The sequence below is a fragment of the Sander lucioperca genome, chromosome 3 (assembly GCF_008315115.2).
Source record: "Sander lucioperca isolate FBNREF2018 chromosome 3, SLUC_FBN_1.2, whole genome shotgun sequence".
Taxonomy (NCBI): Eukaryota; Metazoa; Chordata; class Actinopteri; order Perciformes; family Percidae; genus Sander; species Sander lucioperca.
In genome coordinates this window covers 13526368-13543045 of record NC_050175.1, presented here as the reverse complement: position 1 = coordinate 13543045, position 16678 = coordinate 13526368, and the positions used below count along the sequence as shown (strand labels likewise).

Here is a 16678-nt window from a genome sequence, read left to right as displayed (position 1 = left end):
AATGCGGGATGGTTGGGGGAGAGGTGTGCAAGACAACAACAATATGCCTTCTTCTCTTTATCTGAGGTGTATGCATGTGTGCATGTAGGAACACTTTCAAAAGTGAAGCTATATTATCTGGAGTTTGAGGTGTACTGAATGGGACTCTCTGGAGGAGAACCTGCATCTATCTTCCTTTTGGTGGCACTTCATTTATTTGGTTTAACCATGGAACTTTTCACTAAAAGTGGAAACGTTCTATGCCATTAGAATTCGGACTGTGATGTAAAACTATGTGTAATTCTATTTAGTTTCAAAACCGATTTCAATTATTCTGATAGCCTCAGATTCAGGTTTTCTTTGTCATTGCACTGCTGATTGCAACAGTGGTGGAGCCCTCTGTTGTCTATCATGTGTAGCCTGCAGTGTAAATATTAAATATAAGTAAATATTCTCTACTCATGTCAGTGTTTGAACAAAAAAGGTCACAAGCAACAAAAGGGAGCATGAGGGATAAAGGCAGTGATGCAGAGTGCAACTTTTTGGGCAACTCTGATAAGTAACAATGTGCATTGACATTCAATTCTTTAAAAGTGTGCTGCATATCTCTGCTTCAACAAACAAAGAAAACAAGTGGGCTCTCATGCAGGATTTATGCCAAACTCATTCAATGAATCTGAGACAGGAGGCCTCCTACAACAACATCCAACCTTACACAAAGTCAGTGTGTGAGGAAGTTGTGTTGTAAATCTATGTTAATAAAGGTGAAACTACAACTGAAGATGACAGATGTACCTTTTTAGCTTAAGACATTTTCATGCTTTCATGCCGCACATTTTGTAAACACTGCACTGTAAGTATAAAGTTCTGCAGCATCTCCAAAAACAGACCGGAGCTGTTGAAACCACTGAATCTTTGTTTTGAGGGAAAACAGAAACTACCTTCAGTTTAAGAGACTCTGCTCTTGTTCATGCTGAACTATGAACTCCCATGCAGACCTATGTATCCTAAAACGTGACTCCAAAGCCAAACACACATTCCTTGACTTCAAAGATAGAGATTGGTAGACACAGTTTGTTAGAGCATAAGTAAGAACTAAACTGTAGCTAGAGCTACATTACTCGACATGCTGTTAAGAGCAGAAAACGACAGCAAAGCTACCCAAGCTTTCATCAGCGCTACGACCTAGAGTCAGCTGTTTTAGCTTCAGTAATATCAGTCATCTGTAACATTTTCAAATCCGGTTTGGCATCAGCGTGGCCATGCATGCTCTGTTCCATGATGCATAGGCCAGGTGTCATTGGTTACCTCAGCCTACTCAGGAGATCACTGACTTCCAATGGCTTACGCATGAACCTAGGAGATCTGCACAGGACAAGGCAGTGTTCACAAACAGAAATTTCTTGCACATATATCACGGTAAGATTAATAATGGAGTGAGAGCTCGGTTAGATACAAAATTTGGACAAAAGATAGATGATGGTGTCGGGTGCTTGGAGTGAATTCAACACTAATGAATGTGAAGAGCTGGAGATTGGGAGGAGAAGTGGCTGTAACAAAGTACCTGTTGGTGTCTTTGAGGCCTATGTAAGCTTGCTTGAGTTCACCAGCGTCCTTCAGTTTGGACACATCCTCAACATAGGCGGAAGGCTCGGTCATGGTCTCCTAGAGAAAGGTGAACAAGAGGGACAAATGAGAAAGAGTAACACCCCATTCAAAAGAGTGACCTGGCTGCTACAACTGCTTGCAGAGCTGCATCATGAACCAGATGCATACATAGTTTAGGTGTATGAATGAAAACAAGTGAGTCAATGGCTCTGTGAAATGTGAGTTCACACTGCTGTGGGCAGTCAGCATGCGTGTTGTTGACTCCCTGCCAGCATCATTTTAGCTGCTGGCTATGACTGTCCTTTTACTCTGACAATCATCAGCCAGTTGGAGCCTTGAGCTGAAACAGTGACAAGCCATCGAGTGACGCCTCAGCAACAGTCCTATATCTACAGGGAACGTCACTTCACAGCGGTGGCATCTTTTTCTAGCTTTCAATAGAGAGGAGGTGCTGAGCATCAGATAATAAGCAGCAGGGGATTAAGGTGAACAAAATGTTTGAGCAGGGTTGTGACTGCTGTGTGACAGTTTGATATGAAGACAAGGCTCAATTCTGAATGAAAGAGTGACACTAGGAACCATTATATACAGTATCTGTAAATCTGTGTAGCTGCAGTATAATGCAGCAGACTTTATTTCTTTAGTGAGTCAACAGCAACATGAATAATTCAACGCCACCTACGTTTACTTTTAGTACAGACACAAGCCACCACTGCCCAGCACTGTGACGTAAGCCCCCTTGTCTATGTCTCTACATTTTCAAGCAGTGCTTAATCGTTGCATTATTAATCAAATATTCAAATGAACTTGAATATTATGTTCTATATTTAAATGTTGTGTTCTGAATGTGCATTTCAGGAACGGAGTGCCGTCAATTGTATCTAAATTTTGAAAACAAAAAGCACACTAAGTGTTGTGTTAACAGAAATCTACAGGCTGCATTTTCAAATTCAACTTGCAGACGGTTGTTTGTAGTAACATCCATCCTTGGGTTGTGAATGTATTACAGACAGTGTTCACAAGGACATATGCAAAATGGCCACTGAGCCGAACTCTCAGTTACTTTCAGTGAATTAAACAGTCCATAAATGCATTCAGCGAGACAACGGACGAGACAGATGAGATAATCAAACTCCAGCCTGGAGAGGACAGAGTGTGAGTGTGAAAAGCCTCTTAAAGTAAGAATGCTGATCTTGTGTTTCCTCTGTGATTTTATGTCATAGCGGTGCTTAATAAGTTTGTCTTCCACATTTGACCATAATATGGTCCCTTTTGTGGTTCCAGTGCAAGTTGTCATACTTCAGAGGGTAATTCCTAGACTGGGTAAACCCAGCCTGATCTGCCGGCGATTTCATTTTGCCCTGCAGATCAGGCTGGAAACCTGTACGTTTATCCATCCTGCTTCTGTTACAAAAGATTTCAAAGGCAAGTTTTCTCTGAAAACGGAACAGAAACTTGCCCTGGAACAATTCCTACAAAAGAAGGATGTGTTTGCCTTACTACCGACCGGCTTTTTATTTTATTTATTTATTTATTTTTTAACCACCGACCGGCTTTCGCCATGCCTCACTCTGCAAAGTACGTCACCCGGATCGTTGGTCTGATTGGTTGAAGGACTATTCAATTGCGTACAGAGTCATTTAAACTATGCCCGTTGATCACGCCTCTTGTGCAGTAGAAAATACAGAGCAGACTCTTAAAAGATTGAGCTTGGTCTGGTGATAGCCAGACTAGGTAATTCCACCCTCGGATGCTCTCACGGCGTAACATATCATTAATTTAATTTTCGAAACATTCAGTCTTTGTTGTAACCACATCCCTCAACCTGCTATCTTTACTTTAGTTTCATGTTGTTTCATTCAGCATGTGGAAGTGGAAAAAGGAATATTGGTGGTGACGGAGAGGAGCAAGTTAAAGTAAAGCCTGTTAGAAATTGCAATATGCCACTTTTACAGAATTGAAGAAAGCCAAGCATTTTGTCTTTCATTTGTTTAGGTACTGACACTAACTAGGTGATGTTACGAAACCTTTTTTTTCACTAAACTCTCTATGCAACTCTATAATTGTGCTGGAACCCACTAGCAGCTATATTTGGACAGCTACTAGTGAAAAACATAAACGTCCACCATTGAACAATCACTAGAAATAGAATTGTTTAAGTATCTGAGGGTATATTTTAAATTACTTGAACATTTTTCTAGCAGTGGTTGTACGAGCTGCACTTGTTTTCACACGGCTGCAGAGCAAACAGAGTGGACTTCCGCTATGATGACATATAAAATTGATTGCTGGATCAGATTTCTTACGTTAGGAGGTTTTACATGCAAACACCGTGACAAAAAGTGTCAAATACTCATGCGTGATGCTGTTTTTTAACTGTACCTTCTCATCCTGTGGGAAAGCATGGATGGAGGAGAGAAGGTGGAGACAGGAGAGTTAAGACACACTGACGGTGCAGTGAAAGAAAGCTACATACAGTGTGAAAAAAATGTGATTTAATAATAATTTTGACCCCAAACTAACTAGAGTTCAAATGTCAATCAAGTAATGTTCAAGTCATGTTTTGCCATTAAGACGCAAATGAAACAGCTTTTTAAAACTGTTATTAAGTTATTTATGATAACGTATTTATGAGATATTAAAAACTAATAATCTCAGATAAGGATCACTGGCAAAATGCAATAAAAGTGATCTTTAGGCCATGAGAGATTTGGACTGATCCCTTTGTCTTGTCTGGGGATATTGTGCTAATAAATAGACAAACAGAGAGGCAGACATGGGTGAAAACATAACACAGGTGTAAGGTGGATGCAAGCAAGCAGGGTACTATCCACCGAAATCTAGCTTCATTTTGTGAGAGAACAACAGCACCACGTAGAGCCTAAATGTTTAATTACATGTGGATGATTATTGGCTAAATACTAGGATTTCCAGGATCCTTGGATATTTTCCAGTTGAGCAGTGGTGATGGATGTACTTTCCCTCTTTGAACACTGAGAAAACAGAGCGAGTAAAATCTTCCTCTACCTTGTGGTGCATGGCTTCCTTCTGGCTGACCAGCTGGGAGCGCAGGATCAGCACCTCCTCCTTACGGACCTCCAGCTCCTCACAGGAGGCGTTGAGCTGCTCCAAGACCACCTTGTAAGCTGGGGAGCCCGGGGCCCCGGCACCTGTAGCTGCATTACCCAGCAGGCTTCGCCTAATCTCCGCCAGGTCATGTTTCAGTTTCTTGTTCTCCGACTCCAGCTCCTGACGCTGAGAAGTGAAAAGATTCAGTGTCCGGGAGGGGGGGGGGGGTCATCGTTATAATAACAAGTGGTCAATGAGGCTTTCTGAAGCTATGGCAGTAATTACCGTTATAAAAGACATTGTCTGACTTTGGATCAAGTCATTCTCTGGAAACAGTGAGTGAACATGTGCTAGTGTGGGAACCCCTCAAAAACAAGATGATACATCTCAAGGGGTTTATCCTAATAAACACATTTGAATATATAGTGTAGTTTTACATTTTTACTTCATACTCCTCTGACAGATTACCTTAAGGGACTCGTACTCCAGCTCTGCCCCGCGAGCCTTTTTAAACTCTACGTCATCCTGAAACATGGAGCAAAAAGTGTTGATGAAGAGGTGTTTGGGACAGTGACAAAGTCTGTAATACATGATGCAGTTCAGTTTGACACAGGGCCGAATAAGAACATGGCCTGATAAGAAAAATATGTTTGTTGTTGTTTAATCTCTTTTTTTCTGTGTAATAACCTATGTATCAACTAATGACACAATTATATGATGCACATACATAACGTACGTACATAATGATGAAAAGCCTCTTATTATATTAAAAGAGTCATGAAAAGTGTAAATAGGTAATCGTTTGTACTTATACTGGGCTGTTACATTTTACGTATGTATATTATATATTATTATATTATATATTATATATTACTGTGTTAGAAAACTTTTCATTAGGTACTATGCAAGTATTACTGTATGTTTACAATCCTTTACCATGGGTTAACACACTAGAATGAGGCTTATGCCTTTAAATGTTATATAATTTGTTAATAAAGTGATATTTTTCAGAGCCCAGTGTGGGTGTCAGTACCCTGGCTCTAGCCCGCTGGAACTGATCCTCTCGGTTTTCCAGTTCGTTGCGCAGCGACTGCTTTTCTTGCTCCAGTTCGGTGAGACGTTTCTGCAGCTTCAGGGTCAGCGACGTGTCCATTCCTCGTGTCACATCCTGCACAACAAAGACATGTTAGGACAGAGCATATGCCCCATGAAAAGTATTCAAATGGCAATGGTTAAATGAAAGGCCACTTTAACGTCAGCGACTATTTTGTGACAGTAGAAACCATGTGTGAGGGGAGTTGTCTTTGTTCATGCTGTCTGTCCCTTACAATGTAACCTTTGCATTAAATCACATTTGACCAGACGCATGAAATCAGGATACACTTCTTTTGTATTTGAATATGCTGATTCCTTTACAATGCAACCTTTGAATAAATTAATCTTGACCTTATTGCATATGCTGAGGCGTGACCTGGATGTCATCAAAAGATTTTCACCTCTGGCTGGTGAGCCCTTTGTCTTTATACATACAGTACCTATACATGCACTTTAGGTGTGAAACAGAGTGAAAACATTGTCATTTCCCCTTTCACTCTGTTGTTATTACATACAGGCCTGAATTACACACACATGCTCAGTACCTATTCATGCACTAATGGAGAGATGTCAGAGTGAGGGGGCTGCCCATGGAAAGGCGCCCCGAGCAGTTGGGGGTTTGGTGCCTTGCTCAAGAGCACCTTGGCAGTGCCCAGGAGGTGAACTGGCACCTCTCCAGCTACCAGTCCACCACCATACTTTGGTCCATATGGGGACTTGACCAGTAACCCTCCAGTTCCCAACCCAACTCCCTACTGACTGAGCTACTGTCACCCCCAAACAAAGGCATGCAAAACACTAACTGAAAGAAACAACCCTGACCAGAGTGGGAGGACCAACTTAAGGTATAAAGAGAAAAAGCAGCTTCCAATTTGTGTGCATATCACAAACTAATCTTTGCCTTGTGTACCATGCTCTGAGCATTTAAAGTGTGACAAAACTGTAAGAGATTTTTGTCTCGTTGTCAGAGTGGGATTACAAAATTGCCACGGCACCATGCCTCTGGATTTCTCTTCTTATTTAATGTGACCGTACTTAATGCAAACAGTCTTACTTCGGCAGCACGGGAACCTTCTTCCAATTCGGCGTACTCTGAGTTGTAGGTATACTCGGATTCGTTGCTGCTGTGGGTGGAATCTGTTCTCCTGTGGCCAGGCTTGGACACGTTCTACAGATGAGAGAGATAACAAGCCTTTTAATTTTTTTTTAAAACGACAGACTCGAGTTTGAAGTTGAGCATCACTAAAATGATGTCTAATTATGTTCATAAATAAGGTAAACCTCTCATAAGTTTTGACTGGGTATGTGCATGTGTTCCTCACCATCGCCTCCTTCAGGTCGTCGTATTTCTCCTCGAGGCGGAGGTGTTCTGTCAGGAGATTCTGGTAGCGAGATCGCTCCTCGTTCAGATCCGTCTCCAGCTGCTGAGTCTTCTCTACTATAGCACGGGCCATTTTCTCTGACGGGACAAAACATAAAGAAGAAGCAGTTAAAAAAAAATAGAATATATATATATATATATATGTCAATCGATTTAAATATTTAATTGTTAATTGTTGTTTGTAGTCCATAGTTGAGTCGTAATTAATCGCCAATTATTCTAAAAAATTGTATGTGTTCTAAATGTACTTTAAAAGGATATTTTCAAGTTTGTAATGCTCTTATCAACATGGGAGCAGACAAATATGCTTGCTTAATGCAAAACGATGACAAATCCTGTCTAGAATATGCTCCAGAATAACCTCAAAGATACAGCATGTTTACAAAATATGCTGAAAGCATAATACGGCAAACTGAAGCCCATCAAGCAACAGCAGATGGGCACATATGACCACATGACATATTATCCAGCATGGCCTGCTATTATTATATATTATAATTTAGAGACGGCAGACATCTCTACGGCCGATACCTCCAACACTGGGCAACTCACACCAAAACAATCTAGATTGATAAATAGCACTAAAGGTAATTTTGGGGTGAAAGTTTATTTTTTGGTGAAACATGGATGCTTTACACACATCTTCAACACAACAGCACAGAAGATCTATACTGATTGTAAAGCTCAGACCAGTGGACACCCAAGATTAGTGTCACCAATTCAGTATCTGACCAAATGTGAAATATGATCCCACTCTCCCCCTCTGTTCACAAGTTATGGCGTTTAATAATGGTCAGAAAAGCATTTTCGTTTTTTGCAGAACAAAATAATGTCACAGTGAAGTTGACTTTTGAGATTTTGGTTATTAAATGTCATCACTTCATCATTTTATCCTACAAGTCATTTGTGTGAAATTTTGTCATGATTAGCATTCTGTGAGGTCACAGAAACCTTTGACCACCCAAATCTAATCAGTTCAGTTGAGTTTTTGCCACATTTGAAGTATTTCCCTCTGGGATTTCCTGAGATATCGCAATCACGAGAATGGGACGAACGGACAACCTGAAACCATTTTGCCTCCGGCCACGGCTATCGCCAGCGCAAAGGCAAAAAAAAAAGGAAACATGCTGTATGGTTTAGAAGATATCAACTGTACATGTTTCTGCATGGCTTTATGTGGTGATGTTTGCATACCTGTCATCTGCTGACTCTGTTCCTGAATCAACCTGTTCAAGTCGTCCTTCTCTTTCTTTAGCGAGCAATTCTGATCCTTCAGCTCCGAGACCATCTAAACACACACACACACACACACACACACACACACACACACACGATCCTTAAATCACGTTGTGTAAAGCAGCAGTGACTGTCATCGTGAAATGAAGTCCATGCTACAGAACTAAATCTAAATGTGACTGATCTGTTTATTTTGCACATCTTTCATCTAACACATTACTGTAACTCATAACTCTCAAAAGAAGTGCTTCTCATTTAGAAAAACCTGGGTTATTTGAAGGCAAAAACACTGAAAAAATAAAGAAAAAACACAAGAGTACACACTTACACACAGTTCAGTGGCTACCTCACTAGCACACTACTCTATCGCCTGTGCTCACCTGCCCCTGGGCAACACTGCCCTCTCAGCCCACCATGCACCCATTTCCACCTGGTTCGCTTTGGCTCCTAAATTGGGGAAAAACTGTTTTCCTCTGTTGCCAAAAGTATTTTGTGAAATATACTGTATATATTTCCAGGAAACTATAGGAGATTGTTCTAATTGGGAGCAATTTCTATTAAACTTAGTTTTAAACTAATAATAGGACAGTCTCACTAAAAGTTGAAAACTAAGTAGAGGAGAGAAGACAGAGGAGGTTTTAACTAGAGTAAATAAGCAAAAAGTGAATCTTCGTTGAAATTCAAAACCTCCATATTATTCTCTCAAAAAGGTTCAAATATGCCATCAACATCCAAGGAAACATCTGCGAACTACAACCAAGAATAGGGAAACTCATCTACTGTTCTACAGAAGATATGTAACTCTACTGTATATACACTGTGCACGGGGAGACGGAGGATCAGGACAACTACAGGTAAACTGACAGATACGGGTGTGGATCCCGTCTTACTTTCTCCATTTCGTCCCTGTAGGTTTGTGCCCAGTCCTCGATGGTCTTCTTCTCCTTCTGTGTGGAACTTAGCTCCTTCTTTAGCTTCTCCAGCTGCTCCAGCAGCGAGGTCACCTGGTTGCCTTTGTTCTTGGCGTCCTCCTCCACCCCGCGCAGCCGGTTCAGCTCGCCCCGCATCCGCTCCCTCTCTGCTGTGGAGGAAGTCTCCAGACTGACTAGCTTCTCGTTGATTGACCGGTTGTCCTTGCTCTGGAGGCATGCGACAGATCATAAAACAGGGAAATCAAACACCCAAATGACAAACATGAATCAATGCATGAGGACACAAAAAAAGGAAAAAAGGGAAACTCACCTGCTCGTCGATTCTCCTCTGCAGCTGCATGATCTTGTTCTCCATGCCTTTGTTGAGCTTCTTGAAGTGCTCCACTGAGCGAGCCTCAATCTTCAGTTTCTTTAACTCGCGTCTTGCCTTCATCCTGCGGAAGCAGCACTGCAGGTAGACGAGGGAGACGAGGCAGCGCTTGTACCAGCGACGAGCCAACCAGCCGCGAACGCGCTTCTGAATGATCACCGCATTGTGCTCCCGCAGTAACTACAGACAGACACAGAAAAGGGGAAGCAGAGAGAAATAAGAGCATGTGAATATACAAACACAATTTTTCAGATTTTACTATAAGCCTAATATTCCTTGTTTCTCTTGTTACAGGATGTTTGTATAAGTAAGACAGAATAGGGCAGTAACTGCACCATAAGTATCAGAGATGTTTATGGATTTCTTTTTGCAGGGTATATGCAGGAACCCTGAAGTTAAATTTAATACATTTTAAGACCTTTTTAAAGACCCTTTCCATACATTTTAAGACCTCATCGCCAATTCAAGAATTGACTCCCCTCTATGTCAGACCAGGTGAGTGTTAGTATATATATGAAATTCCACCTGTCGAGCCAAAACAGTACAACATATGAGCTGGCAACATTGCCTGTGCTCCGGCGAGGTGCATTTGCGACACCCAACAGCGTTGATTCACATTAAGGCCTCCTGCACACTGGCTGCGTGGCGTGAGCGTGGCGTTTCTGTTGTGTGTCAGTTGCGTGGCGGCTGTGTGGCATTATCTATGTCTTTGCACAACAGAAACGTGTCCGACGCGGCGCTGCTGCTGCTAGCCTTGTCTGTACACATGTATGTTTCCCATTGATAAAATACACTCAAGCAGTAGTATGCTGTTAAACATAAATATATACTGATTTGATTACAGCAAAGACAATGTCAGCAGAATTCACGGCAAAATAGGCTACAGAATATTTCGTTCTGTATTGACAGGTGCAATATTTGAAAATCGATAATAATTATCATTTCTTTTTTAAATTACATTTATATCTGCATTTATGTCAAAACCTAGAGACTTTCAAACATCAAAATGTCATTTATTAAATGTATTTGTGTCAAAATGACATATAAACATCTTTTCGTATTCTACTTTGCCTGGAAACGCTTCCAACACGCTTGCATGTTGCGTGAAAAATAGGCATCGGCCCTATTTCTAGTGTGCACGTGTCATGCAGGCAGTGTGCAAGCTCTAATCTGTTAACATGGGAGCTGAAATAAAAATGGCCACGCCACGCAGCTGACACGCTTACGCCACACAGGCAGTGTGCAGGAGGCCTAAGGCTACACTTATCGCCTTCTGACACACAGAGCAGTAACGTTACACCCGTTCCAGAAACAGGTCTCAGCCATGGTTCAAACTCCTTGTCCTCCAACCATGTTGGAAAACCTACTGTAGGAGCCACATGTTTCTCCTGTATGTTTGTTTATGGTCTAATTTATATTATTCATTGATTATTATATTATGCACTGATATTGTAGGTGGTGGGCGTGTCCACCGGGGTTTGGGCGGAAGTGATAGCAGTATATTTGTTTGCTTCACCTGTTCACCTGGTTTTGGGGCTTTAACAGAGAGGGGGTGAGCCTGGGAGCGAACACTTTCTGTTGACCGCACTCACGCACTTATTCGCGTCACAAAATAACTACATTTGGTAACTGCAGTACTAGTTGTTTATTACGTGTGGAGGAATAAATGATTGAACTGGATCTTCAGCGCCACAGTGTGTTTTTCATCGCTCAGTGTTTAGTCCCTCGCGGCAGCATTTTCTTGGACTGCTTACAGCCGCAACACCTTCATTTCCCTATTAGCTAGGTAGCACCCATGTATAAAGGGACCTACAGTACTGTATAAAGCAGCAGCAGTCAGTGGGTCAGTGAGTGCGTTATCCTTTTCAGATGAGATCAAGTCAAGCAGGTTTCCATAAATAAACTACACAGAATCCCACTAAGTGACCACGCAAACTTAAGCATTCAACCTCTTTGGACAAATATACATTTTGAAGCAAGCTACAAAATGTAATACCTCGGAAAAAGGTGTTTATGACTTTTTAATACTTTTTAAAGGCCTTAATTTTGACTAAATTGATTCATCAACTTTTAATACTTTTTAAGACTCCAAGGACACCCTGTCTTGTTTTAAGAAAACTGGATCTCAGGACTTAATAATAGACAGACTCGTTAGGATGAATATATTTTGAAGCATTTTGTGTGATGTGTGTCTTACCTCCTGGTACTTCTGCCGGGCCATGTAAGCTCTGAGGATCGTCTGCATGACCAGAGCAGCAGCCTGCTTCTGCCTGTAGCGTTTCCTCTCCATGTACATCCTCTGGTATTTCTGGATGATGGTGGCCGCTTGCGTGCGACGCATGAACTTGGCCAGGCTGAGGATAGATAGATAGAAAGTCTCAACTAACACGCATTTAAAATTTTAATATAACTTTAGACCTTAGGTATTTCAGCCTGACATTTAACTGCAATAATACTCAAAATAAACCATTTCACCCAGTATTATCTTATAAAACAAACACACAATCGGTCAAAAGGAGTCAAATGTCTTTGTGTGTAAATGATCTGTTTTAATGGCTGAAGGGAGGTGCATATCATGTTAAACTGACTCACCAGCGAGCCTGGTATCCTCTGGTGAACCTCTGGATGGTAATGGCAGCGCTGCGCTTGCGCAGATACCTCTTGCGCGCCAGCCAGCAACGGATGGTTTTCTGGATGCGAATGCAGGCAACACGCAACTTGTCCGCCCTCAACTTCTCCAGGTAGGCGACCTGGCCAGCCCTGAAGAAGATCTTGGTCTTACCAAACTGGTATTTATCCTGGTCCTGAAGGAAGACAGGAGCAGAGATCAGGAATTAAGACATGATTAGATGGACAAAAAGAGACATGTGTACTGTGTGTGGAACATTCGCTACGGTTTTTTTGTTTTTGCACAGAAAGAGGCAAAACAAAAGACTCCGTAATGCAAAACTAAACAAAAAACAGATAACATAATAAAAAGAGAATTCAATATTGATATGCCATAAGCAATGGAAATCATATTATAACCCTATTTTTTTCCTTTTTAGGAAAAAAAGGAAAGGTAAAAACTCAGATAGTCTGACCTGCACCAGTTTCTCCAAAACGTTTCTGCAGGTCAACTTCTTGTCAGATAACACATCCTTCTGCTTCATCAGCACTCTGTAACGGCTGAAGAACTCCTGATACGTCCATCTGAGACACACATGCAAACACATTTTTTTCTTTTAGGTTCTGCTCAAATTGTAAGGTTTTCAGGGTTAGTATATATCTAAAATGCAATAAGGACACTAGTAAGTAAAGCCAGGAAGCCAGACAAAACTCGACAGGGAGAAGGCTAATCACTTGTGCAAATTGAGTTATGATAGATAGAGACACTGATCAAATCAATCCGTCACCAAGCTTGCTGGCTGCATAACTTTAAGGATGTACAGCACAACGTATGTACAGCAGATTTTTAACTGCACGGTCAATTTACATCTGCCTTCTGCTTAGAAACTTCAGAAAATCTTTAAGGATACAACACATATCAAACACAGAAGAGTCTGTGGGAAACAGTAGCAGTGTTGCTGGGATGCTTCAGTACCTGGATGGGAAACCTGCAGCGGAGATGCGGATTGTTTCCAGGACACCACAGGCTCTGAGCTGCTGCACTGCACGTTTAGGATCAAAGCTGCCAACAACAAATAACCACAGTCAACATGACTACAATGACTTACACCTGAGCTAAGATGGTGGCTTAGAGAATATGAATACCTCTGGAGAACAGAAAAAATAAATAAAAAACAATCATATCATACAACAATTTACTTGAAAACATGCCTAAGAGTTTTTCATAAACAGAGAAGAGGAAGACTCACGAGAAGGCCAACTTGTAATCATTTGGTTTGATGCAGCGGACATAGTGGGGAGTGGTTGCGTTTAAGGTATCCATCAGCATTTGTAGGGAGTTGCGAAACTACAAGAAAAGACCATCATCATCATCACCACCACCATAACTTCTTTTGTAGTTTCAAACTAGGCTGAGTGCATCTGTAAAATGGATCTTTATGATCACATGCTGCTGTTGTTTGTACCATTATAATCCATACGAAAAAAACAATTAAACAGAGATAATGTACTTCAATCTAGAGAATGGATAAAAGAAATAAATGATCCCTCAAAACCTACTAAAAAATTAAGTTGTCTTTCTTTCCTGTTTTTTATGAAGTTGCAATTCACAGCTGGCAGTAATAAAAACCACTGACAATGAATTTGGACAAAAAAGGAATGTGGGTAAACAAGACGCACAATATTTTGTGATATATCTAACAAATATCTACCAAAATGCACTGGATCTAATCTCATTTTGTGAAATGAAAAATTCAACTGAGCGCCTGTGTAAACACCAACACTGAGTATGCAGGCAACATCAGAAATAAACACTGGAAAGAGATATTAACCTGGCAGCCGACAGTTTTCTTGTGCTCCTTGCTGCTCTTGTCACGGCCCTTGTCGGGTTTGATGCTGAGGCGCGTCCGGCCTCCGGTGCCAGGGACCTGACCAGTGGGACTGGTGGCTTTCTCCTCGTCCTGGAACAGCTCCACCAGCAGGTCAAACTGGGAACAACAGCCCACTTACAGTCACAAACATGCAGGCAATATTGATTTACTGAAAAATAAGTTAACCACAAAGCATTTTTCTCTGGACATACTGTTAAATTAATCTTCAGACTAGCAGTCTCTACTTACAGTACATGACATGCCTATGGATTCTCTTACCTATTGCATACAGACTTACCAAGCATGACAGCTTTCATTTTAGCATTTATAATTTGAGTTGAGTGTTGAAAACCATTGTGTTGATGACTTAATCTTTAAAATGTATGAAGTAATCAACTGATTTAATCTAGTAATCTAATGAAGTGACAGTATGACATGAAAGTTAATTCATCTCAACATTTTCACACAAACATCACTGGATAGTTTGAATAGATGAGTAAGTAAATGTTGCTTGATTTGTTGATTAGTTTGTTAAATTAATTCATAGTCAGATAGTTATTACAATGTTTCTTAAAGCCAATGAAAATAATGAAATGTTATGTTTTGTCATATATGACAATATGCAGCGGCCATATATGATGCATGGCATTATCTTGCCATGGTGTTATGAGATAAATAGTATCATGTATGATGCACACAGACATCAGTCATGTTCCATATAACACTGAGGTTATATGAGGATGATGTTGGTTATGTGCAGCTTCAGGTCCTCCTGCTGTGCTCAGAGCGTTGCCATGCTGCTTCTCTCGCCAGCGTCATTAAGCAGGACAGCCAAGGCCACAAAGGCTTTATGTGCCGCTCGCTCTCAGCATCATTCTGAAAATATCCTTCTTCCTTTATCCTGTTTTTACGTTCAATCCCCCTTTCTCCTCCCAGAGTGCTTTTAGTGCTCCCCATGCAGCAAACTAAAGGCACACACAACTTCAATCTCCTCAGTTCCTTTAGAGTGAAAACTCAGTGCCAGAGACAGAGTGAAAGAGAGAGACCAAGAAAGAGAAAATAGGAAAAAAATAAATAAAGGAAGAGCTACAGGCGGACCAGCGTTGTAGGAACGCCTCCGTTTACCTTCTGTTGGCAGGGAAGGGTTGTCATGATGAGGACAGAACCAAACATACATGGACAACACATGGAGACACAGTGACAAAAAGAAACAATGACATTAAAAAGGAACGAAAACCCACAGTTCAAGTTCAATATCATTTTGACCCCCACCAAAAACTATAACACACATCTACGATTCAAACTGAAAAGTAAATAAACCCAGGCAGACTAATGATGAGGCTGAACTGGATGGAAGGAACGTGATGGAAAGATGATTTCTTTCCAGAACACTTTGGGATGCATTTCCCCTGAGCTCCGAGCCTGCATGAAGTATAAAGCATGTCTGTGGTTTCAAGACGGCCACACGGTGGAATTGTATCTGTTGTAATTTTGATCACATTCCTGGAATGCAATGCATCATGGGAAAGCTCTACATCAGGCATTTCTCGAATGCACTGTATTGATTAGACCTGCAAGCAGACACCGGATTGAATGCGAGACTCCTGTGTGTCTTGCAGGTCCCGATGCAGCTTTGAGCATTGCAGACCTTTGGAGCCCTAACAATGCTGGAGTATTTAACTGCATACGCTTGAAAGAAAGTTCCTGTTTTAGACAACCTGGGTCTTTTAATAGTTTTTTTCCAATTGCTAAGATCTGAGATTTAAGTGACACTGCTAAAAAAAAATAAGTCCACTGCGGCAAGACACACGAGTGGTGAGATGAGTGCAGATTTTAAACAAACCCCCAAATCAGCCAAACTTATTTGGAAGAGAAAATGAAGGTGAAAGTAAAAATGTTTGACTTTGTCTCACTGTACTTGTCGTTGTTGTGCACACAGAACGTTTACTGTGCAATGAATGATTATTAGCAACGTTTTCAGGTGTGCTAACTTTAGGTTTGGATAATTTGGCTAAACTGTAAGCTTGTTTACAAGCTGCATGATCGATTACTGAATGTTTCCTACCCCAGTTCGTTGTAGCGATGTCGCCCAGTTTCCCAGAGTTGTACTCAACCAGAATTTTCTTTAACTCTCTTTACAGTTGAAGGGATATCAACAGTTAGAAAATGCATCATCCTGAACCCTTTCTCTGTTCATCTATGGGCAATCACAAAAACAGAACTTCTTCCATGCCTCATAGAGAGCATATTCTACATCCCTTATTTTGCATGTTAATGTGTTACTGTACATGGTGATGAAATGAAAACAGTTAGCTGCTTAATGTTTAAAGAATAAAATGTCAGTCATTTACGACAAGGCGTGTGGCGGAAGGTTGAGTACCAGATTTGGCTTGTAAAAAAAAATGTAAATCCTGTTGAAGGAACATTTTACAGATGTGCTCCTCATGGTATGAGCAAACAATCAGCTAGATGGAACACACACACACACACGCACGCACGCACGCACGCACGCACGCACGCAGTGACGTAA

The 16678-nt window shown here is 41.1% G+C and overlaps 1 protein-coding gene across 2 annotated transcripts in view; it reads right to left on the bottom strand.

The window, feature by feature from the left end:
- The window catches only part of myo5aa (myosin VAa), a 62059-nt gene that overhangs the window by 9164 nt on the left and 36217 nt on the right, over window positions 1–16678 (bottom strand). For both annotated transcript variants that reach the window (XM_031281412.2, XM_035999317.1), the window contains exons 15-32: window positions 15274–15276; window positions 14110–14265; window positions 13528–13625; window positions 13254–13340; window positions 12754–12862; window positions 12263–12474; window positions 11868–12024; window positions 9611–9850; window positions 9259–9507; window positions 8327–8420; window positions 7074–7210; window positions 6806–6919; window positions 5690–5824; window positions 5125–5181; window positions 4615–4842; window positions 3970–3978; window positions 1544–1644; window positions 1288–1344 (exon numbers count right to left, since the gene is read on the bottom strand). In XM_031281412.2, the coding sequence (XP_031137272.1) occupies window positions 1288–1344; window positions 1544–1644; window positions 3970–3978; window positions 4615–4842; window positions 5125–5181; window positions 5690–5824; window positions 6806–6919; window positions 7074–7210; window positions 8327–8420; window positions 9259–9507; window positions 9611–9850; window positions 11868–12024; window positions 12263–12474; window positions 12754–12862; window positions 13254–13340; window positions 13528–13625; window positions 14110–14265; window positions 15274–15276 (2243 nt within the window). The remainder of the gene's footprint in view (window positions 1–1287; window positions 1345–1543; window positions 1645–3969; window positions 3979–4614; window positions 4843–5124; window positions 5182–5689; window positions 5825–6805; window positions 6920–7073; window positions 7211–8326; window positions 8421–9258; window positions 9508–9610; window positions 9851–11867; window positions 12025–12262; window positions 12475–12753; window positions 12863–13253; window positions 13341–13527; window positions 13626–14109; window positions 14266–15273; window positions 15277–16678) is intronic.